This window comes from Strongylocentrotus purpuratus, unplaced genomic scaffold, assembly GCF_000002235.5.
Source record: "Strongylocentrotus purpuratus isolate Spur 01 unplaced genomic scaffold, Spur_5.0 spur5_scaffold_20, whole genome shotgun sequence".
NCBI lineage: Eukaryota > Metazoa > Echinodermata > Echinoidea > Camarodonta > Strongylocentrotidae > Strongylocentrotus > Strongylocentrotus purpuratus.
This window is the reverse complement of record NW_022145606.1, coordinates 25036116-25061396: the sequence shown is the minus strand read 5'-3', so window position 1 is coordinate 25061396 and position 25281 is coordinate 25036116. Positions and strand designations below refer to the sequence as shown.

At 39.5% G+C, this 25281-nt stretch overlaps 1 protein-coding gene across 1 annotated transcript; it reads right to left on the bottom strand.

Annotated features, from left to right (window-relative positions):
* Positions 1-266: 266 nt before the first annotated feature.
* LOC115927317 (heparan sulfate glucosamine 3-O-sulfotransferase 1-like) lies at positions 267-5591 on the bottom strand. The gene is made up of 3 exons (XM_030993079.1): positions 5220-5591; positions 4409-4525; positions 267-1819 (listed from the first exon to the last, which is right to left on the bottom strand). Exon 3 carries the CDS (start codon positions 1439-1441, stop codon positions 350-352), a length of 1092 nt encoding a protein of 363 aa, XP_030848939.1. The 5' UTR covers positions 1442-1819; positions 4409-4525; positions 5220-5591; the 3' UTR covers positions 267-349.
* Between the last annotated feature and the right edge of the window lie 19690 nt (positions 5592-25281).

The following is a 25281-nucleotide window of genomic DNA, read 5'->3' as shown; positions in this document are numbered from 1 at the left end:
CAGGAGAATTAAATAATTCTCACCAAGGCACTTCACAAGGATGAATGCATTACATTTCATTACATTACGAATCTGGCCTGTTTTCGTCAATCTCGTTATTGTGTTTCGATACACTATGAACATGACGGACAAAGAGGACAAAATATACAGTTCCTCAGGTAGACAAAAGAACATCCCTTCCTTGCTATTATGTAAAAATGTGTAGAACAGGTTTCACATGCATATTCACCTGTTCTCCTCATTTTTACATTATAGCAGTGAAGGGATGTTCTTTTGTTGAGGGTAGAATGAGGAACTTTATATTTTGTCCTCTTTATTTGTCCGTCATATTCATAGTGATAGTAAATTGTTACAGGTTAATCCAAGGAAAGTTCAAGCCAAATTCCTTTCTCAGTTCCCGATTGTGCGGGCGATAGAAATCGTAAAGCTTTTGGACAAGACCGTCGGCAATCTCGGGATGTTTCCTACCCTTCTGCGAATTGAGACAATTCACATCGGGTCTGCTCTCAATATTTGCACAATAAAAATGTTTCTTTTCGTTATACTTAAAGTGAAATCTTTGGAAAAATGGCGGCAGCTCCAAGAAGCGTTCCACTTTGACCAAAATTGGAAAAGGGTCTTTGCTGAACGCGTTACCGTCTATGATTAGAACCCGTTCCTCAGGTATTTGCTGATACAAGGATTGTAAATCTATGGCATACAATCCAAGACGAACGATGGATGCGAAAGGGTTCACGTGGCCCAATTCGTCCAGTACGGTAGCGTTCAGAGTGCCTTTAAAACCCTCGAGTTCTTCAAACTTTTTTCGCTCTTCCCCATGAAAGCGATCAACGATGGTTGACGTATGCACGAAATCAGACACAAGGCGTTGCACGGGATCGCGGAGCATCAAAATAAGTTTGATATCAGCGGGGAGATGGTTCCGCAACATCAGCAACAACTGTGGCTGCATGTCGTTAAAGAGACCTGGGTATCCCGTGACAGGCATTTGCATGGAGGATGTCATGCGAAAAGTCTCCCTCCATTCGGCCATTGTTGCATCAGTGATGTCCGGACCAGGTTGGATAGACGTTGAGAACGAAACCTTGGGGTGAAGTCCAAGATACCTAGCCATTGCAGTTGTCCCGCCTTTCTTTACACCAATGACAAGCGCATGTGGCATTCGCTTTTTGCAGTTCCTGGCGCTAAGGTCCGCTTGAGGCAGTAGTTCTTCAGGGTGGTATCTTAGAAACCTGTAGCAGGTAGTTTGGTTGCCCTTGGACAATCCTTGATGATCTCGCCTCCGGAGGAAAGGCGATAGAAACCTGAGCGAGGCAAAGCTTTCTTCGTCATGGCCTCTCCAGTCGTTCTCTTCGGCAGGGTTATGCAGCAATATGATAAGCAGCATTATGGTGAGAAAGCAACTGATTGTGAAAAGAGTGTTCCTCTGGGCTCTTCTCATAGTGCTTGGAGATCTTGAAAGAATGCCCGTTTAAAACTACTTTTTGGCACACCACGGTTCGACCTCTTCCTTTTCATTCAAATCTGTTCGGCATTGCTTTCACTGGAGTTGAGATTAGAAGCCTGATACTTAAGCAATCTCAAAACTTAAACAAAAATCTTTCTGGATAGATCTAATCAAATCTTCTCCGATCGGTCTGATCAGTCTTCGAGATGGCTTTTTTTTTTTTTTTTACTGAATCTAGACAATACCTGCTCGCACGAATGACAACAAATATATCATCGGTGTCCTCTTAGATGCAGTGTCGGCATCTGCAATCCTAAAACACTGGTTCCTTTAACAGCTCACTTAGCTTGTTTTCGAAAAGATTTTCAGCATCTGAAAAAGACAAAGTAAGAGAAAGGTAGTGAGAGAAAGGTAGAGAGAGAGAGAGAGCGGGATTTTTATTGAATGTTTTATGTGGTTCGACTTTTGCTCCTGCGACATTTAATCATGCATATACGTCAAAGGTTTGGGGTGAGGATTGCAATTGAGTTTGAAGTTCAGTTTAGGAGGGTTGGGATTGGTAAGGTCCAGTATTTGGTTTAGATTGAAGTCTGGAACTCGGTTAGCAGTGGTTAGTGTAGAAGTTGCCGCCAGGGCATGTGTCATACTCGACCAGATTCCAGTCTTTTAAAAAAAAATTCTTTGAGTGCAAATTCACCATTCCACACGAATTCACCTACGCGAAAGGGGTCTGTCAATCGTGCGTAATTCTGCTGTACATCAGGGACTTTTAGATTCGCACGAAGACAAGAGGTCTATGCTACGATCGACGTCCTTTTAAAGCACTGCCGTGAATGGAAGTACCACGTATCAGTCCACGCAAATCTAAAAGTCCCTACTATAGCAAGTGTGTGAGCGGGCGCGCACGTCGCAAAGACGAAAGGATTAGAGAACCTTTTTCCATGCTCTTTAAAGGTACAATGTCCCTTTTGCAGCCAACCTCAAATGCTGTAGAACTTTGCAGGAATTATGAATATGTCATGTATGTCTTATCTGTGAAATTTAAACGTTAGCAGTGTCCTCATATTCAAATTACGCAAGGAAACCCGTTTACTTGCTAGACTTCACTGTCAGACACTATTGAGTGACTGACTGGCTTGTTTTTCTTCTTTGGTAATAACAAACATGAAAAGAGTTGTAAAGGGTACATGAGCATTTGTCTACATCAATAACCCACTTCTTGTAATGGCCAAAATTAAACTGATTGAATCTTTGCGCAGCATAAAACGTATGACCATTCGGTACAATTATCTGAAAATCAAGACTATTACTTTTGGGTTCTATAGCCCTAAAGTCGATTTGACAACTAGTAGTCGTTATTTTCCCACTTGAAGACATTTTCAAGCCCCACCTTTTTTCGGGAAGTTCTAAATTAGTATTATCTTTCAAATGTCGTTGGAATTTAACTTTTTCATTTTTTAGCCTGCAAATGGGACATAGTACCTTTAAAAGGGCAATCAACATGATTATACGTTTGTTTTCATACAAGGAGAAAAATGAGAAGAACATATCAGTTGAGGTTTGAGAAAAGTCGGACAATGAATAAAAAAGTTATGGATTTGTTTAGTTGTTGTTTAGTTATAACAAATCTATGTTGGATTATACAAAGTGTTATTGTTTTTCAAAAGGTGGCGTTTAAGAATAGAGAAAATGGCTTATGTTGCCTTCTCGAAAGTCTCTGCGATCGCGATTACAGGACCAGGGAAATAGCCTTTAACTAAGCTGATGTATAAAATAAAATGATGAATTCACCAATAACTCAAATTGACCAATAACTCAAATAAGCTATAACTCACTGATGAATAAATGAAAGTAATCAATTCACCAATAACTCCAATAAAATGATGAATTCACCAATAACTCAAATTTACCAATAACTCAAATAAGCTATAACTCACTGATGAATAAATGAAAGTAATCAATTCACCAATAACTCTAATAGACTATAACTAAGCTCATGAATAAATTAAAATGATAAATTCAACAATAACTCAAATTTACCAATAACTAAAATAACCTCTAACCAAGCTCATGAATGAATTAAAATGATCAATTCACCAACAATCCAATCGAAAAGATTTTCGACAAAGAAACACAAGGCACTGACCGTTGTCTCGGGAGTCAGCTATTGAAATGACACTGACATATTACGTAAGCCGGACACGCTTTCCATCATGTTCTACAGTGTGAGTCAAAAAAGGTTTACACCTAGAAAATTGCTAATTATTTTTAAAATCATTTATGTATAGTAAATTATTATACATCTTATGAAAGAGTGTTTTATCCCAAATCATTTAGTATCATCTTTGTGGGGTATATGTTCACGCTTGGATGAACAGGAGCCATTGTTTGCGAGAGTGCAAAAATCGACTTGCGCCAAAGTTGCTTATGTGATGTTTGAATAAAACAATTGGGATTTGGGTATTAATTCGGTCTTTGCAGATCCAAAAAACATCCATAACAAAATTAATCATGCCACACATATCAAATATAAAATATCAACGAACATTTTTGCGCGCGTGTGTGTGTGACTTTTTTTCTGCAAAAAGCATTATGCAATGCATTTTATTTGAGACATTCAAATCATTCTCTCCATCCGCTAATCCCAACATAATACATACTGTATGCATCACTTTGGCGCAATTCGATTTTTGCACTCTCGCAAACAATGCCTTCTGTTCATCCAAGCGTCAACACATACCACACAAAAATGATACCAAACGATTTGGGATAAAATACTCTTTTATAAGATATAATTATTTACCGTTCATAGATGATTTTTAAGATAATTAGCAATTTTCTAGGTGTAAACTTTTTTTGACTCACACGGTATAGGGAAAACAAGGTAATGAAATTGGCCTCAAGTTGATTCCCCGAAAGTCTTTGCGATCGCATGATATCATCTTTTCGGCGATTACTTACCTTGCGTCAATCTTTGTGGTGTCTGCGTCCTACAAATGACATAAATGTCGGATCATGGGTGATTATATCAGTGTTCGGTGAGATACAGTGCGGTGTGGTCTTCGCTCGGTTCCAATTCTGGAGAGATGTAAATGATGGATTTAATTTTAAATGATGTATTTATTCACTGTAGATTTACCCATAGTCACAAGAGAAACAGAAAGTTCACGATTCAATTGTATTAATATGTTAAAAAGATTTTCAATTAGACTCTTAAGCTAATTAAGAGGAAGAATTTAATTGCATAGTAGCCCAACTCAAGATACGGCTCTGTTAGTAATAAGCTATCAAGTCTTAGCAGTTGAGCCTTCGGGTGAAGCAGACTGTACAACTATTACCAATAAAGTTGAACCTTTCCAACGTATATACCTACATTTGCTCCTACAGTTGAGCGCTGTCAGAAATTGCAGTTGTACTAAACTTGCTTATGTATATATATATATATATATATATATATATATATTATACATGAGTACTGCACAGTGCGGAACACACCTGAGGACGAAAATTAGCCCCCTATGAGGACGGTGCGAACGCTGAAACACTAACGCAGTTGAGCCAATGCACGAGCTCTTTCTACTACTAGACCTTCGGAAAATAACAACAGCTCTGTCTCAGGCCTTTACCTGTAAGACCTTCAAAAAGTTCCAAGCGGAGTAATCATTTGACCCCATTCAACCCTGTGTAAACCATTCACCTAATAAATGTAAAGTTGGAGTATAGACAGGAATGGAGATTCTTATAAAATAAATAGACCCAATGACATGCTTACCATTGCCTACTGTAGGTTGAACGCATCCATGTTAAATGAAGAACGGCTAATAGTTGTAAAAGAACGGGTGGGATTATATCGATTTGTCCTCCGCATTTTGGCCTGTATCGACTTCAAAGTATTGTACGAGGGTTTCAACGGCACAAAGCAATGATTTAAGAAAGGATGGGAGCTTTAATCGGTATTCCCACAAAGCACGGTTTGGCCCTTTAGATATGCAAATGCCTATTGTGGCCTTGCCTAGATATTTCTTATGTTTATGATAATATGCCCATGGCCCTACATTTGCTGCAAGCCGCCGAAGATAGCGTTATCAATGAAATCGTCCAAGTTTAAGGGACAGTGAAAAGAAAAAAAAGGAAAGATATTGATTGAGATGAAAAGAAAGAAAGAAAGAGAGAGAGACAGAGAGAGTTAGATGGAAAAAGTTGAGAGAATGATGAGGCTCAGGACTCCCAACATTTTATAAATTTAGTCGTTGCTTATTTGTATAGGCTGATAACTAATTCGAAATTTGAAACACGATCGATGACAGTGACAGTATATGAACAAAGACAAGAACAACGACAAATACAAGGACAAATGCAATTACAAGGGCAGGGGCAGAAAAAAAGGCAAAGACGAAAACAAGGAGAAAGGTAAGTACAAAAACAAAGACTATAGGATAGGGCAAAGACGACAACAAGCAAAGAGATGTAATAAGGCTCTATGCGATTCTAACAGGAACATTGGAGTCCAGAACTTGGAGAAGATTTCCCCTTGAATTTGTTCTAAATACATGTAGCTGCCCTGGGTAAACAAAACATATTATTATTATTATTATTATTTTACCATGCAACACAAAATCTTGGGTTTTTGTCACATTGCGGTGTTTCGTCGGTACTTGCATAGCAACTGGCGGCAAACACGACGGCAAATCGAAATCGAAAAACCCACCTCTGGATTTTGGTTTTTAAAACGCCCGCCGAATGTTCACCTATTCTTTGCAGTGTAAAAAGAAAACTTTGGTGAGAAACCGGTTTGTTGTCACGTGACTCTCCTCGCATGCAAGGCATCGTAAAATAGCGCATGCGCACTGCTCACCCCAAAACGGGTATAAGAAAACTTTGACGGTTTTTCATGTGTTTTTCCATTAGTGTATAACCATGGACCTACTACCATCCTATATGTCTAGTCTGTTTTGTCCAATCCACCAATTAAGATATTCATTGTACGCTCAAGGTCAGATCCTCTTCTTCTGCAAAGTCCCGCATTAATTCGAAGAAGGCTCAACAAAATATAACTTTGTCTGGTCCCACTATTTGGAATAGTCAGTCATTAAACATTCGTTCCTGCTCCTCAGTCGCATTATTTAAATGAAATCTCAAGACTTATTTGTTTTCTTTGTAATTGTTTTTTTGACAAGGCGTTGTGTAGAGTTGTGTGGGATGTGAATGAGGTTGTGTACTGTATGAACCAGGCGTGGTGCACAACTGTTTGAATAACTTTACACAGCCTTACACAACAAATTTACAGAGTATGTACTCAGGCCCGTAGCCAGAGTTTGGTTTTTTTTTGTTTTTTTTTGTTGTTGTTGTTGTTGTTGTTGTTTTTTTTTTTTTTTGGGGGGGGCCTATACAAGTAATTGATCAACGTCCTGGGGAGGGGTCTAAAAAAGTTCAACCGGTCTTGGATTTTTTGTTTGTTGGTGGGGGGGGGGGGGGGCTCGTGCCCCCCCCTCCCCCCCCCCCCCCCCCCCCCGTGGCTACGTGCCTGTATGTACTTGGAGAGCAAAATAATTATTCTGTTTTATTTAGTAATGTAAAGCGCTTTGAGCATGTTTATCAAAAGGCGCTTTATAAACATCAGTATGTATGAATAGTTTTACAAATCGACGATGTTTCTCAATGGCCTTTTGGATTTGTAAATGAGCCTAATTTTTGGCATTTTTGTATTTAAACAAAATTAATCCTAGAGGTTGACGTGTTATTCTCTGGACTACTTTACACAAGCGCGCACTGGCGCTTGTTGAGAATTATTGTACTGCTGTACATGTGCGCACGCACCCATACATTTTTTCACGTCTAGAGTAGTGGATTTTGTCGACTATTTTCTTTTTCTTCGCAGACTAGATTTGATTGTACTTGGCTCGTTTTGAACTTCAGAATCCATGCAGGATCGTAAGTTTGATTGTTTGCATTAACCATTCTGCATTTATATATTTAAAGTATTCTCATGTCATGGAATAGGCCATTGGTAATTGAGTGTGTCCACACAGTCTAGGCGCTTGCGTGTGAAATCTGAAGAGGTAGCCATATATATATATATATATATACCATATCCATGGCCCTGGGAAGCGGGGGTGCTGGGGGTGCTGCAGCACCCCTGGAATTTTTCCAGGGGGGCGTAGCACCCCCTGCAAACAAATCTGGTATGATATATTTAATGGATATCACTATATGAGTCTTTGCGAAATTTTTGGGACCAAATTGAGATTGATAACGCACAGGAATAAGTTTTGTTAATTTGACATTATAGTGACATGGCAAGTGAGTATTTTAAATTAGTGAGTTATTTAACCTAATGTTGTGAGTAAATCATTCCATCTCAACTAGTGAGTAATGCTTCAATTACTCAGTCAGGTTAATAGGCTCAACACAGTTCATGTGATTATATGGCAAATTAGTAATCTAAATTGGTGAGTTATTTAACCAAATGTTGTGAGTAAATAGGTGCGCAGAAATAGGGCTCCCCATTATATACACACACAAAAAATGACACATCTGCACATACTTGTACAGGATATTCTATGCGAGCTGGGGATCTTACAAAGTAGTTAAAATGTGTATAGCCTTGCTTATGGGGCTCGCTATATTGCAGGACTTCGCCATGCACCCCACATACTTCGGTCGTGCACAAGATGAGCTATATGTCGAAAAGCTTTAATACTAACTCTAACCACATTTAGAGTGAACTCAACACAAGTGCAGACTGTAAGAACCAACTTAAAGAGAAGGTTGAGTTCTGGAAAGAGGTGAAAAATAATTTGTGAGCGTTATCGTTCTTATTATGTAAGTGTGGAAGAATATCATATAAGACATGTTCCCTGAATAGCAAAGCTCTTCAAATGCCTTCATATTCTAAATATGTCATGAAACATCGTAAACTCCGGGGTAGGATTTTTACGCCACGTGTTCGTGTGGTCCCATATACATCTTTCTGTGTACAGTGTTTGTAACTTTACCAAGACTTGGCCAAATTTCTTATCATTTTGATGATTCCAGAACCATGCAATACACATAAATAATTCTTATACGCAAGATGATCAACCTTTTCTGGTCGATTCCACACCGTTTCTTTCACAATGCAATCGCATGACCAGAACTCAACTTCATCTTTAAGGTTAGCAGCGGTGAGGCTAGCCGGTATCGGATCCAGTGCAGTGGAAATACCTAATTGCACAATCCTGCCTTCCGTGTGTGTGTGTTTTGGGTTTTACAGACGTGTATCAATCAGATATGATTATTAGCGCCTGGGGACCGACCTTTAAACGTCACCATCAGAAGGACGTGACTCAGTTTCGAACATCCGTCCTCGGCTGAATCAGTTTGTAACTTCCATTGTTAGCTGGATTACAGGCGCACGCCACAGCGCCTGGTTATCTTCCCTATACTTTCTTTTGTTTATTTGTTTATTTTTTTATTTGGACAAGTCATCGCCCTCCGCCTGCCAGATGGAGGGTTTTTTAGGCCGTTTTTTGGTTTTTCACTTCAGTAATATTTTTACTAACTGATTCAAAATTAAGAAAAATCAAATCTACTTACCAGGCGCGTACGCAGCGGGAGGGGGGGGGGGGGGAGGGGGGGGGGGCAGTCAGACCGCAGCCGGTGCGAAAACCCTCTATTTTATTCAGCACGTATGCAAGAATTTACGTGTCTTGCATGCGTAATGAGTAGTACGGACGGTCTTTCCGATCGGCAGTTTTTGCCTTTATAATTGTTCATTTCTCATGAAATTGGTCTTATTTTACAGATAAGAAGTTGCACTCTCTATGTACTTATAAGACAATCATATTAAATATTTTTGGGGAATTTTTTGGACCCAAAAAACAAAAAAATGTGCTCTTACCCCCCAACCGTAACTCGGCTAAGTGGGAGTAGCCTCTTGTCGATGCCCAGCGCTGTTGGAGTCCGTAAATTCTGTCGAGCTTGCACGGAGGGCCTCTTGACAACTGATCTGAATTATATATTCATGAGACCCGATTTCCTACTGAATTATGCATGTATAGAACCCAACGATTGTGTGTATGCATGTGTGTTTTGTAATTGCCAAACTAGGCTAGTCTGCAAGCACAGACCCTAATTTTACACTTCATCAAAAAATCATTGCGTCTTGAGAGAAGCCTAGCCCAGCTACCTACTGATATAGGTCAGGCGCAACTATTGTATATGGCCTATGGTAGTCTTATAGTGCAGACTCTCTTTAACGACTGACCAGGGTTTGTGCTTGCAGACTACAACTAGGCGGCCAGTCTCGCTCTCACCATGGACCTATTACGAATGGACATTCATTGTTTTCTTAACGAATTCATTGTGATTGTCTCCGTCAATGTCGTCTCTATAACATTCCGTACATGTTTCTTCACTTTGATCTCATGATCAAGATGCACGTTAATGAAATTGACTGCTGCTTTTACGAAATTGGCCGGGAAAACCTATAAATACGTTACGATCGGATACGTACGTACGATCACGAACGCGTACGAATATTCATCAGCGAAATATTTACACACATGCAAAGAGTAAGATAGCTCCTAAGACAAGTACAGCTTCGAAGAGACTGAGGTTGTTGGTTTTTTGACTCATCCAACGAATAAAGAGTCTGTGAGGTACATAATTATTACGGAGCGAAAAACCACTCTACACACTTGTGAATATTTTTACTCATTCGGTCACTAAAGTTGGAGAATACTCATCCAATACTAACTTACATGTACTTTAAAGCTAAAGACCAGTTATGGTCATGTAATTGCATTATGAAAGAAACGTTGTGAAATCGATCAGAAAAGGTTGATCATTTAGCATAGATGAACTGCAAGGTTCTGGAATCATCAAAATTATAAGAAATTTGGCCAAGTCTTCATAAAGTTAGAAGCACTGTACCCAGAAAGATGTATATGGGACTACACACACGTGCTCGACACGTGCATTTGTATCTCTCAACAGGTCAGAGATATACTAATTTACCAAATATATCAATTAGTAGGCGATTTCCTGTCAAAATTGTTATCGTCATGTAATATTCAAAACATATTATTTCACATGATTGGTAATAAGAGCTCCCATTTATTTTTTTGAAATTGGGGCGTTTCCAATACTGGTCTTTACCTTTAATGAGTAAAAAGACTCATCGAGTAAATAATAGGGTCACATACTCGTTTTAAATATCATATGTGTAAAATTTCACTAACAGAAACGTGGTGTATTCACCAAATGTGTAAAATAATGCATCTATATATTCTCTCGACTGAATGAGTTTAAGTTCAAGTTTTATTTCAATTCAAATCCATAAAAAACATATAAGATACAGATTATATGCAATATAGAAAACACAAAACACACACAAAATGGAAACATGTCTACAAATATATTGGAATTATAGAAAGTTAATTAGCGATAGAAATGAATTGGGGAAACTGCAAATAAAACTATAAGGTTCTGTCGAGGCAGCTCCCTTTTATTAAAAGATACATAAGTGTGTGTGTGTGTGTGTGTGTGTGTAATTGGGTTTTTACAGACGTGTATCAATCAGATATGATTATTTACGTCTGGGCAGTAGCGGATCAAGGGGGGGGGGGGGCCGGGGGGCCCCCCCCCCCCCCCCCCTTGAGAAAAAAAATCATGTAAAATCACGCGATTTTTACCTTTTTGGGGGTTGGCCCCCCCCCCCCCCTGGCGCTCAAGGAGGGGGGGGGGGGTGCAAATTTTAAAATTTTCGAGGACCAAAAATGTGCCCACTACCCCCCCCCCCCCCACTGAGCGACTTTTGCGACTGGTTGAGTCGTTGCGATTTTTTTTTTGGACTCCAAAAAAAAAAAAAAAAAGTGTCCGCTTACCCCCCCCCCCCCCGCTTTTGTAATATATGGAGTCGTTGTAATCGCGTAGGGTATGTGTTGCCGAGCAACGATTTTTACTCACCATACTTAGTTTCTTTTTTAGTGTGCAGTCAAATACTGTAAGCATGCGTGACCACAGGTTTGCAAGACACCTCCTAAACGAGGATTTCTTCTGAAGCTAAAATACACCCTAAATGAGGATATCGCATGTTTTTTTTCTCCCGAATTTACACCACAAACAGGTATTTCAAAAAAGTGTACTCTATAAAAAATATTGTAAAATTGTAAGCCCTTGAGCAATTTGAAGTGCGATAGTGATTATCATTAAGGTGTTGACAATGTAACTCACTGATAAATCAAATTGCGCTTTTGATGTACAATTCACAATGCACAAAATTTATTCAATAGAGAAGCAATCACATTTACCTGTTCACTTAATTGACATCCGTCATTAGTCCTTTCTTTAAAAAAAAAAATACAATCTGATCTTTTTATATAAAGTATATGTAGTGTTTACAAAAAGTACTCAATGCAGGCCTACAATGTACAGTTACTATTCTACTATGCAAAACAAAATATAAGGGACCAGCTATAGGCGTGAGACTTGGTAGGTCAGAATGCGGGATTTTGAATCATTCCTAAAAAGCACTCTTTTTCTTGAAAATGGCCCAAAATGGACGTTTTTAAACCCCCTAATACGGCACCGCGCGGACCGCGTCCAACAAAAAGAAGAAAAAAAAAAACACACGCCCCTTTATACGCGTTTTCTTGGTCACGCATGCTTACAGTATTTACATTTGACTAAGAACCCAGGGAGCCAAACGTAGTCCCAGCAGAACAAGCGTCGACATCAGAGACTGAAGATTTCGGTCTACTGTTTGCCCCAGGTATAGGTGAACCGCTTCGAAAAAGTCAAAGCCCAGATAGCAAAATACTGTGTGGTCCATCTGGGTTTTATCTGGATACAACTGGGCTGGTATATGTGCCCCAGAAGAGCATCCCATCTGGGTTCCACGTGGGCCCCACAATATTTTGCACCAGGGTTACCAATTGGGCCTAGTACAAGTATGCCTGCAGTAAAGAATAACAAAGTATACTTTGTTTGCATGATCATGTTTTAGGACTTTCTGCATAGTTTCACAATGTAGGCCTATAAGCTAGGCCGAATACGAGGTGGGTGTTATTTCCTGTTATTTTGAACTCTCCTGATCTTTCTTTCCTCATCCGGTAGCAGAGCTCACCTCAGATGATCCAGGGATCTAAAAGTATACACAAGTCCCAGAGAGCTATTAAACAGGTATAGATTAAAAACAAAAAAGAGAAAGAGAGAGATTGAGAGAGCGATGGGGTAGAGAGAGAGAGAGAGAGGGGGGAGGGGGAAGAGAGAGGGAGGGGTGGAGGGGAGGGGAGATAGAGTGAGATAGGGGGAGATAGAGAGAAAGAGAGAGAGAGAGAGTGTGGAAATATTGTCTCTGTCAAAGTCTACGTATATAGTAAGAACTAATTGCAATGACGACCTTCGTCATTGCCTTGTTTTCGTTCACATTCTGCCCCATTAATATTCTCCTCCTTTTCCTTGTTTTCCTTATCGTCCAGAAATCCCATTCGCTTTGCATGTAGTGCTTGTTATTCCTAGTTAGGTGCTTTCCTCGTGTCCTTTTCCTTTCAAATTTCGTAGGCATCATCTCTAGCATCTCATCAAAGTCACTACATTCTTCGATTTTCGAAATCTCTCATGCATAACCGTCCAGGCGCCATTTTGTCCGTTTCTGGTCCATGTTAAGGCCTTTCTAAAGTTCTGGGAATTGGCTTTCTTTCTGTGGCCGTATCTCCATTATGGCTTGGCAGACCCGTACCTTTTTTTTGGATTTAGATACTTGAGGATATGCCCTTTCCAGCCATATACAAAATTATATACCCTATCACTGACCAAATTTGAGAAAATTGCCCTCCAAATTCGCCATTTTCAAGAAAATTCCGAAATAACTTCAACTTGCTATAACTTCAACTTGCTCTAAAATGGCGATCTTTATACCTACATCAATGAAACTTGACAGACACATGTATCCATATACGTGACAACTGTCTGCCAAGTTAAGTAAATTCTAATGCCCTCGTCGCAAAGTTATCGTCAAAAATGAAATTACTATGCATCATGTAATAGCGCGTTTGATGCGTGCAGTACGTTGCGCGCAAATGACAATGATGTCAAACTGACCGCAATGAAGTGCACTTTCGAATGATACCAAGTATGGTGTATGTTCACACAGAAAATTGTGATTAAATCACATTTGAACAAGGGTCACTTAACACGTTTCGGCTATGACGTCATTTTTTAAGACTGTTATTTGGTTGTGTTAGTATGGGCGGCCGTTCGTGCCAAAGCACGCGGCGCAACATGTTCATCATGCACCAAATCCTATTGGTTTTGCACGCAGTGCTTGCGAGCCCTTTCTAGATCCCTTCCTCTACTCCAATTCCCTTCAAAATTCGTAGGCGTAGTCTCTAGCATTTCTTCAAGGTCACTGAATTCTTCGTTCTCCGGAAACCCTCATGCGTGACCGTCCAGGCACCATTTTTTCCGTTTCGGGCCGTTTTGGTGACCTTTCTTTCGCCCTATCTCCACTATCACAGAAGCTACAGACTTCTTACATATTGCTCTGGTTAGTCCGAGAGTAGCTCCTTCGTTTGACACGTAGAAACATGGCGTCATTGCACGCACATCGTTGTGACACGATTGCATTTCTAGTTTATATTTGTCGTATTGCTCTAATTTTGAACGTTAAGATAAATTAGTTTATTTGGCATCATAAAAACATTGCAAATCATAAATACAGAATGAATAATAGGCCAGGGGGTGTTTCACAAAGACTAGGATCGACTTCAAGTTGGACTTAACTTTGGCAGGCCATTCATCCCACTGGTTGCTCTTACCACTGGTCTCGCAATTATGATCTTTAGATAATATATTTCCCTTCAATAATAAACTATCAACAAATGTAAATTCTGTAGATTTGGGACCATTATTTGAATGTCCCTTGAGAGACCAATGCCAGTAAATGGTGAGAGCAAACAGTGGCATGAATGGCCTGCCAAAGTTGAGTCCAACTTATAGTCAATCTTAGTCTTTGTGAAACACCCCAGGAGCTCCAAGAAGCAACCTGTGCTTGTACATGAGGTCCCTAGGCCTATCAAGGTGGATACAATATTAAATCAAACAGCGAAATAAATAAAACTCGATAGGTATATATACGAACATAACGAAGAAGAAAGAAAAATCAGGAGGCATCAGTCATGTATATGCAAACAGCCAAACTCACACACAAACACACAAGAGCAATACAAAACAAAGAGAGTTCAGAGTAAAAAGAATAAGACAGGGAAGAGGTAAGAAAGAGAAAGAGAAGAAAATGAAGAGGTGAGAATAGGAAAGAGGAGAAAATGAAGAGGTGAGAATAGGAAAGAGGAGAAAATGAAGAGGTGAGAATAGGAAAGAGAAGAAAAGGAAGAGGTGAGAATAGGAAAGAGGAGAAAATGAAGAGGTGGGAGTGAGACAGAGAAGAAAAGGAAGAGGTGAGAGTGAGACAGAGAAGAAAATGAAGAGGTGGGAGTGAGACAGAGAAGAAAAGGAAGAGGTAAGAATAGGAAAGAGAAGAAAATGAAGAGGTGGGAGTGAGACAGAGAAGAAAAGGAAGAAGTAAGAAAGAGAAAGAGAAGAAAATGAAGAGGTGGGAGTGAGACAGAGAAGAAAAGGAAGAGGTAAGAATAGGAAAGAGAAGAAAATGAAGAGGTGGGAGTGAGACAGATAAGAAAATGAAGATGTGGGAGTGAGACAGAGAAGAAAAGGAAGAGGTGGGAGTGAGACAGAGAAGAAAAGGAAGAGGTGAGAGTGAGACAGAGAAGAAAAGGAAGAGGTGGGAGTGAGACAGAGAAGAAAAGGAAGAGGTGAGAGTGAGACAGAGAAGAAAAGGAAGAGGTGGGAGTGAGACAGAGAAGAAAAGGAAGAGGTGGGAGTGAGACAGAGAAGAAAAGGAAGAGGTGAGAGTGAGACAGAGAAGAAAATGAAGAGGTGGGAGTGAGACAGAGAAGAAAAGGAAGAGGTGAGAATAGGAAAGAGGAGAAAATGAAGAGGTGGGAGTGAGACAGAGAAGAAAAGGAAGAGGTGAGAGTGAGACAGAGAAGAAAAGGAAGAGGTGGGAGTGAGACAGAGAAGAAAAGGAAGAGGTGGGAGTGAGACAGAGAAGAAAAGGAAGAGGTGAGAGTGAGACAGAGAAGAAAAGGAAGAGGTGAGAATAGGAAAGAGGAGAAAATGAAGAGGTGGGAGTGAGACAGAGAAGAAAAGGAAGAGGTGGGAGTGAGACAGAGAAGAAAAGGAAGAGGTGGGAGTGAGACAGAGAAGAAAAGGAAGAGGTGAGAGTGAGACAGAGAAGAAAATGAAGAGGTGGGAGTGAGACAGAGAAGAAAAGGAAGAGGTGGGAGTGAGACAGAGAAGAAAAGGAAGAGGTGGGAGTGAGACAGAGAAGAAAAGGAAGAGGTAAGAATAGGAAAGAGAAGAAAATGAAGAGGTGGGAGTGAGACAGATAAGAAAATGAAGATGTGGGAGTGAGACAGAGAAGAAAAGGAAGAGGTGGGAGTGAGACAGAGAAGAAAAGGAAGAGGTGAGAGTGAGACAGAGAAGAAAAGGAAGAGGTGGGAGTGAGACAGAGAAGAAAAGGAAGAGGTGAGAGTGAGACAGAGAAGAAAAGGAAGAGGTGGGAGTGAGACAGAGAAGAAAAGGAAGAGGTGGGAGTGAGACAGAGAAGAAAAGGAAGAGGTGAGAGTGAGACAGAGAAGAAAAGGAAGAGGTGGGAGTGAGACAGAGAAGAAAAGGAAGAGGTGAGAGTGAGACAGAGAAGAAAAGGAAGAGGTGGGAGTGAGACAGAGAAGAAAAGGAAGAGGTGAGAATAGGAAAGAGGAGAAAATGAAGAGGTGGGAGTGAGACAGATAAGAAAATGAAGATGTGGGAGTGAGACAGAGAAGAAAAGGAAGAGGTGGGAGTGAGACAGAGAAGAAAAGGAAGAGGTGAGAGTGAGACAGAGAAGAAAAGGAAGAGGTGGGAGTGAGACAGAGAAGAAAAGGAAGAGGTGAGAGTGAGACAGAGAAGAAAAGGAAGAGGTGGGAGTGAGACAGAGAAGAAAAGGAAGAGGTGGGAGTGAGACAGAGAAGAAAAGGAAGAGGTGAGAGTGAGACAGAGAAGAAAAGGAAGAGGTGGGAGTGAGACAGAGAAGAAAAGGAAGAGGTGAGAGTGAGACAGAGAAGAAAATGAAGAGGTGGGAGTGAGACAGAGAAGAAAAGGAAGAGGTGAGAATAGGAAAGAGGAGAAAATGAAGAGGTGGGAGTGAGACAGAGAAGAAAAGGAAGAGGTGAGAGTGAGACAGAGAAGAAAAGGAAGAGGTGGGAGTGAGACAGAGAAGAAAAGGAAGAGGTGGGAGTGAGACAGAGAAGAAAAGGAAGAGGTGAGAGTGAGACAGAGAAGAAAAGGAAGAGGTGAGAATAGGAAAGAGGAGAAAATGAAGAGGTGGGAGTGAGACAGAGAAGAAAAGGAAGAGGTGAGAGTGAGACAGAGAAGAAAAGGAAGAGGTGGGAGTGAGACAGAGAAGAAAAGGAAGAGGTGAGAATAGGAAAGAGGAGAAAATGAAGAGGTGGGAGTGAGACAGAGAAGAAAAGGAAGAGGTGAGAGTGAGACAGAGAAGAAAAGGAAGAGGTGGGAGTGAGACAGAGAAGAAAAGGAAGAGGTGAGAGTGAGACAGAGAAGAAAATGAAGAGGTGGGAGTGAGACAGAGAAGAAAAGGAAGAGGTGAGAGTGAGACAGAGAAGAAAAGGAAGAGGTGAGAGTGAGACAGAGAAGAAAAGGAAGAGGTGGGAGTGAGACAGAGAAAAAAAGGAAGAGGTGAGAATAGGAAAGAGGAGAAAATGAAGAGGTGGGAGTGAGACAGAGAAGAAAAGGAAGAGGTGAGAGTGAGACAGAGAAGAAAAGGAAGAGGTGGGAGTGAGACAGAGAAGAAAAGGAAGAGGTGAGAGTGAGACAGAGAAGAAAAGGAAGAGGTGAGAATGAGACAGAGAAGAAAAGGAAGAGGTGGGAGTGAGACAGAGAAGAAAAGGAAGAGGTGAGAGTGAGACAGAGAAGAAAAGGAAGAGGTGAGAGTGAGACAGAGAAGAAAAGGAAGAGGTGAGAGTGAGACAGAGAAGAAAATGAAGAGGTGGGAGTGAGACAGAGAAGAAAAGGAAGAGGTGGGAGTGAGACAGAGAAGAAAAGGAAGAGGTGAGAGTGAGACAGAGAAGAAAATGAAGAGGTGGGAGTGAGACAGAGAAGAAAATGAAGAGGTGAGAGTGAGACAGAGAAGAAAAGGAAGAGGTGGGAGTGAGACAGAGAAGAAAAGGAAGAGGTGAGAGTGAGACAGAGAAGAAAAGGAAGAGGTGGGAGTGAGACAGAGAAGAAAAGGAAGAGGTGAGAATAGGAAAGAGGAGAAAATGAAGAGGTGGGAGTGAGACAGAGAAGAAAAGGAAGAGGTGAGAGTGAGACAGAGAAGAAAAGGAAGAGGTGAGAGTGAGACAGAGAAGAAAATGAAGAGGTGGGAGTGAGACAGAGAAGAAAATGAAGAGGTGAGAGTGAGACAGAGAAGAAAAGGAAGAGGTGAGAGTGAGACAGAGAAGAAAAGGAAGAGGTGAGAGTGAGACAGAGAAGAAAAGGAAGAGGTGAGAATAGGAATGAGAAGAAATATCCTACTCATTCAAAGATGTCATTGTTTTGAAAATGTAACGTTTTAATAGAGTTCTAAAACGAGAAAGTGTATAGCTGGATTTAAAGGAGCTACACAAAGAAAATTTACTAACAACTGATAATTAGAACAATTTACATATGGATGGAAAGATTTTCTCTTGAAAAACACGAACAATTTGCTGAGAAATCATATAGATATCATGGAAAGGCGTAAAATGCAATTTTTCAAGACCCTTCTTAGACCCCAAGCGCCCCCGAACGTAAGCCTAACACACGAGCGTAGCGAGCTCTGAATAGTGACGTCACACCCTGGACAAACAGCTCGGTACCGGCCGCATACCGGAGTCGCGCGTGTATTAGTCTGCAGCTAGACAGCCGTGTCCAGGGTGTGACGTCACAATAGTGACGTCATACGAAGGACTGCTGAAGGCAGTAAATCTGGATCTCAAAACTAACATTTTTGAAAGTTGATTTCTGCGGGCCCCAAACATATTTTGAAGAGGAAATTTGTTGTATTTGATCAATAAGGCTTCCCCTTCGCAATGATATGAATTTTGCATCAATTCAATACACTTTTGCTTCTTGGTGTGACTCCTTTAAGGTTATTGCAATTCATGTACTCCTGTAAAACGGATAGAATGAGTTCATATATAGTTGCACGGGTAATGGGAACACTAAAATTATCCTGTGTACGAGTGTGATACGTATTTGTTTTTAACATAATATCGAAAACATGCATGGAGAATACCTTTGTGATACTTAAATATAGTTCAAACACTGGAAGAATTTTTAATTTAACAAATAATGATTTACTGGGACTACGAAAGCCACTACTGCACGTTTTTGTAAAATATATAGTTTATCAATATCGATTAGTGGGTATGACATATCTGAGTTGGGATAAAACACCTATACTGCTTGAAAGATTTAATAGAATATAATGATATTGTGATACTTCCAGTCAAAGACTCATGAATTAGGATGCCTAAGAAAATGAATAACTCAGCTCTCTGAATAACAGTATTTTCAATTCGTATCTGGTCAGTGTTTGACGAGTTTCTTTCCTTTAAGAATGGAATACAAATTCAATCATAGTTTGTTACATCTGAACCAGTCATTTTTAACATTTATAATTAGGTGTTCTGGCGCATAGTGTAGCAGCGCACTTATTGATTTCGTCAGAATCTATCTTTTTCTTAAGGTGATCTGCCGCGTAGCGTAGCAGAGCACTTGGTGATTTCATTCTAATCTATCTCCCCCTTATTTTTTTCTATATGGATTTTGTTCCCTTCATATCTCATGAATGACATAATTAATGACAATGTCAATGACATTTTCATAAGTTGTGCCATATGTATGATTATGTTTTCCCTTTTCTCTTTCTTTTTTCTTTCTTTCCCTTTTGTGTAAGCCGCAAAAAAGGAGGGGGGGGGGTGCACGGGCCGGCCGTTCCCCCACCTGAATCCGGGCCTGGTTTTTTTGTATTCATGGATATTCCTCGACGTTTTTTGTTTGACCATATTAATTTTTTTTTTTTTTTTTTTTGGGGGGGGGGGGGGGGGGGAGGGCTCACTCGCCGAATTTACAATCAAATATGCCCGTACCAGTTTGGTATATATTTCAAATGACGTGTTCCAAAGTGATGCAAAGTGAACTTTCTGTGTTTTGGGTGACGCTTTATTTCTGAAAAGGATGGTGTGACCCCTCTGAAAAAGGTTGTAAAACACTGATCTAGTAGTTTAAATACTGGTGCAAACCCTCATGACTGAGCCCATGCTACGCCACTGGCTATGGCAGCCTTCCAGTTTGAACTGAGAATGGGCATTCCAGCATTTACATCATCACTAATTCGTATTCGTGTTTTGTGTCACACGCATGAAAATCAATACAAATAATAGGCAATTTGGGTCTTGGAATGCATTTGGTAGAGAGTGAAGACATAAAAAGAAATAAGCATTACAATTCTAATGATATGCAATTTTTTTTTTTTTCAGACAAAGTGGCATTTCCATTTCTGCCCTCCAACTCCTGAGCTTGTTATATACGTGGCTGAACTTTTCTTGCTCACTTTTCGCCGCTAAGTTTATGCCTCTTTAGCTGACTGCATTATGGCTGAAAAGGGAGAACTACAGTTTCCTGAAAGTCTGGCGTGTCCACTGTGTCTCGAAGTCTTCAAGGCCCCTACTCTCCTATTCTGTGGACATACATTCTGCAAGGTCTGTCTGGACAAATACGATAAAAAGCACCGGGGTCAAGATTTCATGGAGTGTCCGCTTTGTAAGAAACACACCAAGCTGGGGAAAAATAGAGTCGCAGGACTCTCACCAAATTTCTCTGTAAAAGGCCTCGAGGAGGAATTACATGTACAACTTAAGGTCAATGGCAAATCATCAGAGTACTGTTCCCTGCACAGTAAAGTCTACAAAGACATTCTGTGTGAGGTTTGCAAGGAATTCATCTGTCTGACTTGTTTGTTTGATAAACATGATGGTCACAGTTTTAAGAAGAAGGAAGAGTTTGTAGCAGAGCTGAATACGAATAGAGACTCTCTCTTTAAAAAAAGTGAGAAGAAGAAAGCACACATCAAAAAGTCTATTACTACTGCCAAGCAAAATATGCATGATATGCATTCACATCTGGATAATCTAGATAGGGATATAGAGAATTCCTTTCGTAAAAACTCAGAGATTCTTCGGGTACACAGAGAAAAACTATCAAAAGAAAATGACGACATCCGCCAAAACTCTGACAACGTGATGACAGATTTCATTAAACGCCAGGAACAGTCATTGCAGAGTATTGATGTAAAAAGCACTTTTATGGGACAAAAGGGCATCGCAAGTATTAGTAAGTTTTCAGACACTGACGCACTAAAAACACTTTACATGGGATACCTAGATCTGACAAAGGAATTGGATAGAGACGTCAACGACCCGTCTATAGCGCATGCGCTCCAAAACGTGAAGAGCACCTGTCTTTACCTACCTGGTGAAAATAATATTGACCTATGTAGACTGGGCGCTCTCATCTTCGATTTTGATGAGAGTGATTAACTTTCAACATTACTGACTCTCGAGATCTCGAATACCGTATGGCCGTAACAAACTTGCAACCCGTTTTCTTAAATGGAGAAAAAGAAGGAAGATAACATTCTGTCTAGAATTCTATCTGGTAGAAAGATAACATCAAAGGACATAATGGCTATAAGAAAGATATACATGTCAGTAATCAGAAACGAATTAATTGTGACAGCCACAAAATGAAGGAAATCAATATTTTTAAAAGGCATGAAATGAAATTTGTTAAATAAACTTGTTATTTATGTTCTTATCTTGGTATGTACATGTGCAAGTGTGTGTTTGCCTGTGTAAAGGCCCGGTCCCACTGCACTTACGGATGCAAAGAGGATGTAAAACGTAAGCAAATCTTGCCATCCGTTGGAAAACGCTATGCATCCGTTGTGTACTCATTGCATACGTGTTTCATACGCTCTATCCATCGAGCATCCGTCCACTGTGATTTCATCCGCGCAAAAAGTTTTGAGCTGCACAAAACTTTTAGAACGGATGAACTTCCGCCGTGTACCATGTAAATCCGCGACAAATACGAGCAACAAACGTTCTATGTCCGTTATCATCCATTAAACGTCCGCTGTATCCTCTCTGCATCCTCTGGGCATCCTCGCAACTCACATCCGCTGCAGCTGAAAACGGAAAGAGGGAGGAAAGATAAGGTACATGGAACGTCTATACATCGTTAGTAGCACGGAAATAGAAAGGATGTAAGCGTATGCATCTCGTATATAAAGTATTCAAAGCTGTCATCAACTTCCATCCGCTTTCATCCGCTAGGCTTCCGATGAACATCCGTTCAACATCTCCGCTACATACTACCCACGTCCGTTATTCTCCGTTCTGTTTTCGCAAATTTTCGCAAATTTTGTCCATTTCTGGAGCGGATGAAAACGGATGGAGCCACACCCGTCCGTTATGCATACGTTTTGTGTCCATCGGCCAGTGGGACCGGGCCTTTAGAGAACTTTGGAGCGCTTATTCAATTATGACTTGTATGATGATAATAATTTACGCTTTATGGCAGCCTTGAACGAATATATCGTATTGCATGATTTAACAGTAGTTGGAGACTATTTCATAGGTCAGGTCCATGGTGTCGGATAGATTTATGCGCGATTAGCAATTTTGATTTTATCAAATGAAGTTCTAGGTGTTTTGTGTCGAATAAGAATGGATTGTATTATTTGTATCAAAATGTTGTGGAATGCCAGAGGAAATAAGTTAATGGAGTATTTAAACATGATGATTGCAACCTAAAAATTATTGAAATAGAAAAAGTATTAATGTTTTCAGCTTCTGAAATAAGGGTTCTTTATTTGCAAGAGAGGTTGATCCGGTACAAATGCGAGTACCTTTTTTGATGTTGCAATAAAAGAAAGGGATTTAGTTTTGTCTTCGTAATATTTGCCCAAACAAGATTATAATAAGTAATATATGGAAGTACCATCGCATTATAAAATAAAAACAAACATTTTCGAGTAACAAAATTATTCATTTTTACAAATAATTCATACCCATTCACATATAGATGTTATAATATATTGTAAATGTTAATTCCATGTTAAACATTCCTGAATAACTCTACATTGACGTTTTTGTTCTAAGGGCAAGATATCGATCAATAAGTTAATTGTCATAACTGCAGGTCGGTGTGCGTTGGGGTGTTTGAGTTTTGTTTATATTAAAAGATAACTGATTTCACTTAAACCCTCTGGACATGGTATTTCCTAATTCAAGGTATTCATTAGTGTTTCAATGTTATTGTGCGAGTAAAACATATTTCTGTTGTCTGCACAGAAAAATAAAGGGCAAAACAGATGATGCGTTCCTTAAATCGTTTACATACACAAGGAAAAGAAGTGCTCCCACAATGGAGTCCTGAGGGACACCACCCCTAATCGGTAAAAGACTGGACGCAGTACCATTGAATGAAATATATTTTTGTATGTTCGAAAGTAATCTTTAAACGATACTAGTATTGTTTTGATTCAACATTTTGTTGTTATTACACAAATCATATAAACTATTGTAAACTATTTGTTCAAGAATTGTTGCTATATACATGTACTACAGAATATAGGTATTGGGCGATTATAGTTTTTCATGTGGATTGTGCTTTTATAAAAAGGAATTACTTTCTCTACTTCAAGGAGATCTGGACAAGTTAAATACATGTTTAAAAACTAACGGGGACACAATGAAGTATATAATTTGTTAAAGAAGCGTAGAAAGTGTTAATCCTAACATGACCTTGTGATCTACTGGAGTTGAGTGATTTTGTAATGAATTATTTTTGTTGAGTTTGTTTAGTTAAGGAGTAAAGATTTATCGAAAGAGCATGGAAGGAAATGTGTAAAATCAACATTTGTAGTATCAATTTTTTCTGCTAGTTGTGCGGCCAATTTTACTAAAGAATGTATTTAACGAAGTGGGCAGTATTATGTGAATTGAGCATCTCATTACTATTTAGCATCAAATTATTTTGGGTAGAGCTTCAGTTTTTCTTTTTAATTGCCACAGTGATAACACACCACGTTGCTCGAACATTGGAGCTAACTTGACTTCATTGTTCAGAGTACTACAACTTTCGAGAACATTTATCATTTATCGCGATGTTTTGGGGTAATTTGTGCTGGTTGGGTTTTGCATAGTTATATAATTTTTAAAGGTAGTTTCTTGTTCTGATTGATTTCATAATGCCTTTCGTAACCCGTAGGTTTCTTGAAATGTTAGAGCTACGTTTTCCTCTGACAGGAGGAATATTTTAATCATAATAATATTGTAATTTACGATTGAAATGTTTGTATGCATTATTCACATTATGTTAATTCAAAACATCTGTTCATTCTTCTTCTAATAAATTTTCTCTAAATGACTCAATGTTAGTATTAGTCTCTTTTCTAAAGGGAAACCTTTGAGTTTGTTTAGGATAACTAAAGTAAACTGGGATATCACAAATATCTTGAGGTGGTCATTGCAAATGGCCAGTTTGCAAGTGCTGATGCATTGTAAATGCATTACAAATGTTGATACTAGCACAATCATCAAAATGTGAAGGAAAACAAAAACCTTCATAAAAAGCAATGTCATGTAAATCATCACTCAGACATAATGGAAGTAATCAACCATTAATGAATTATAATCTTGAAAATATTCTGGTGTAATTTTTATTTATCATAACAACATTAAAAGACATTATGAGAGTGTGGACAAAATATTATTTCAGATATAGTAATGGCACATTATTGCAAATAGATTGAAAATAAAAATCAATACATTTATAAAGACTTTATGCACAATACATATCTACTAAACACTTGATAAAGTAACTACAAATTTCACACACAATGATAGTATACCACATTACATGCTTTGGCGAACAATATCACAAGATCTATAAACCAACAAATTCAGAATTTTCAGAGTAGTGTTATATTCACAGGGTCCGCAATATAATTGCACAAGGGAAATTATAAATTTGGAGATGACTATAATTATCCTATAGTGAACAATGATGCATGCAATATTTTAAATATAGAATTGAGGGTATTTAATTGCAATTTCACGCGTTTCCCATTCAGGGGCGTCGCCAAAGGGGGGGGGGGTGTGGGGGGGTGCGACACCCCCCCACCTGTCAGGATTTTGTCGGTAAAATTGCGCTGCCGTCGGGAAAAAGAGAAAAGGGGGGGAAAGAGGGAAAAAAGAGAGGGGAAAAAAAGGGAGGGAAAAAAAGAGAGGGAAAAAAAGAGAGGGAAAAAAGAGAGGGAAAGGGAAAGAAAAGAAAAAAAAAAAGAAAAAAAAAAAAAAAAAAAAAGAAAAGGAAAAGAAAAGAAAGAAAAGAAAGGAAAGAAAGGAAAAGAAAGGAAAGAAAAGAGAAGAAAGAAAGAGAAAAAAGAAAAAGAGGGAGGAGAGGAAAGAAAGGAAAAGAAAGAAAAGAAAGAAAAGGAAAAAGAAGAAAAAAGAGTGAAAGGGAAACAAAAAATACGGGGGATGAAAGAGAGGAGAGAGAGGGGAGATAAGAGTCTGAGAGAGGAGGAGTGGGAGTAAAAGAGAGAAGGGGTTGTTGGGTGGAGTCGTCTCGTCGAGGGAGCAAGCAAGACACGGGTAAATATGTTGCTGTGTCGTGTCAGCTGT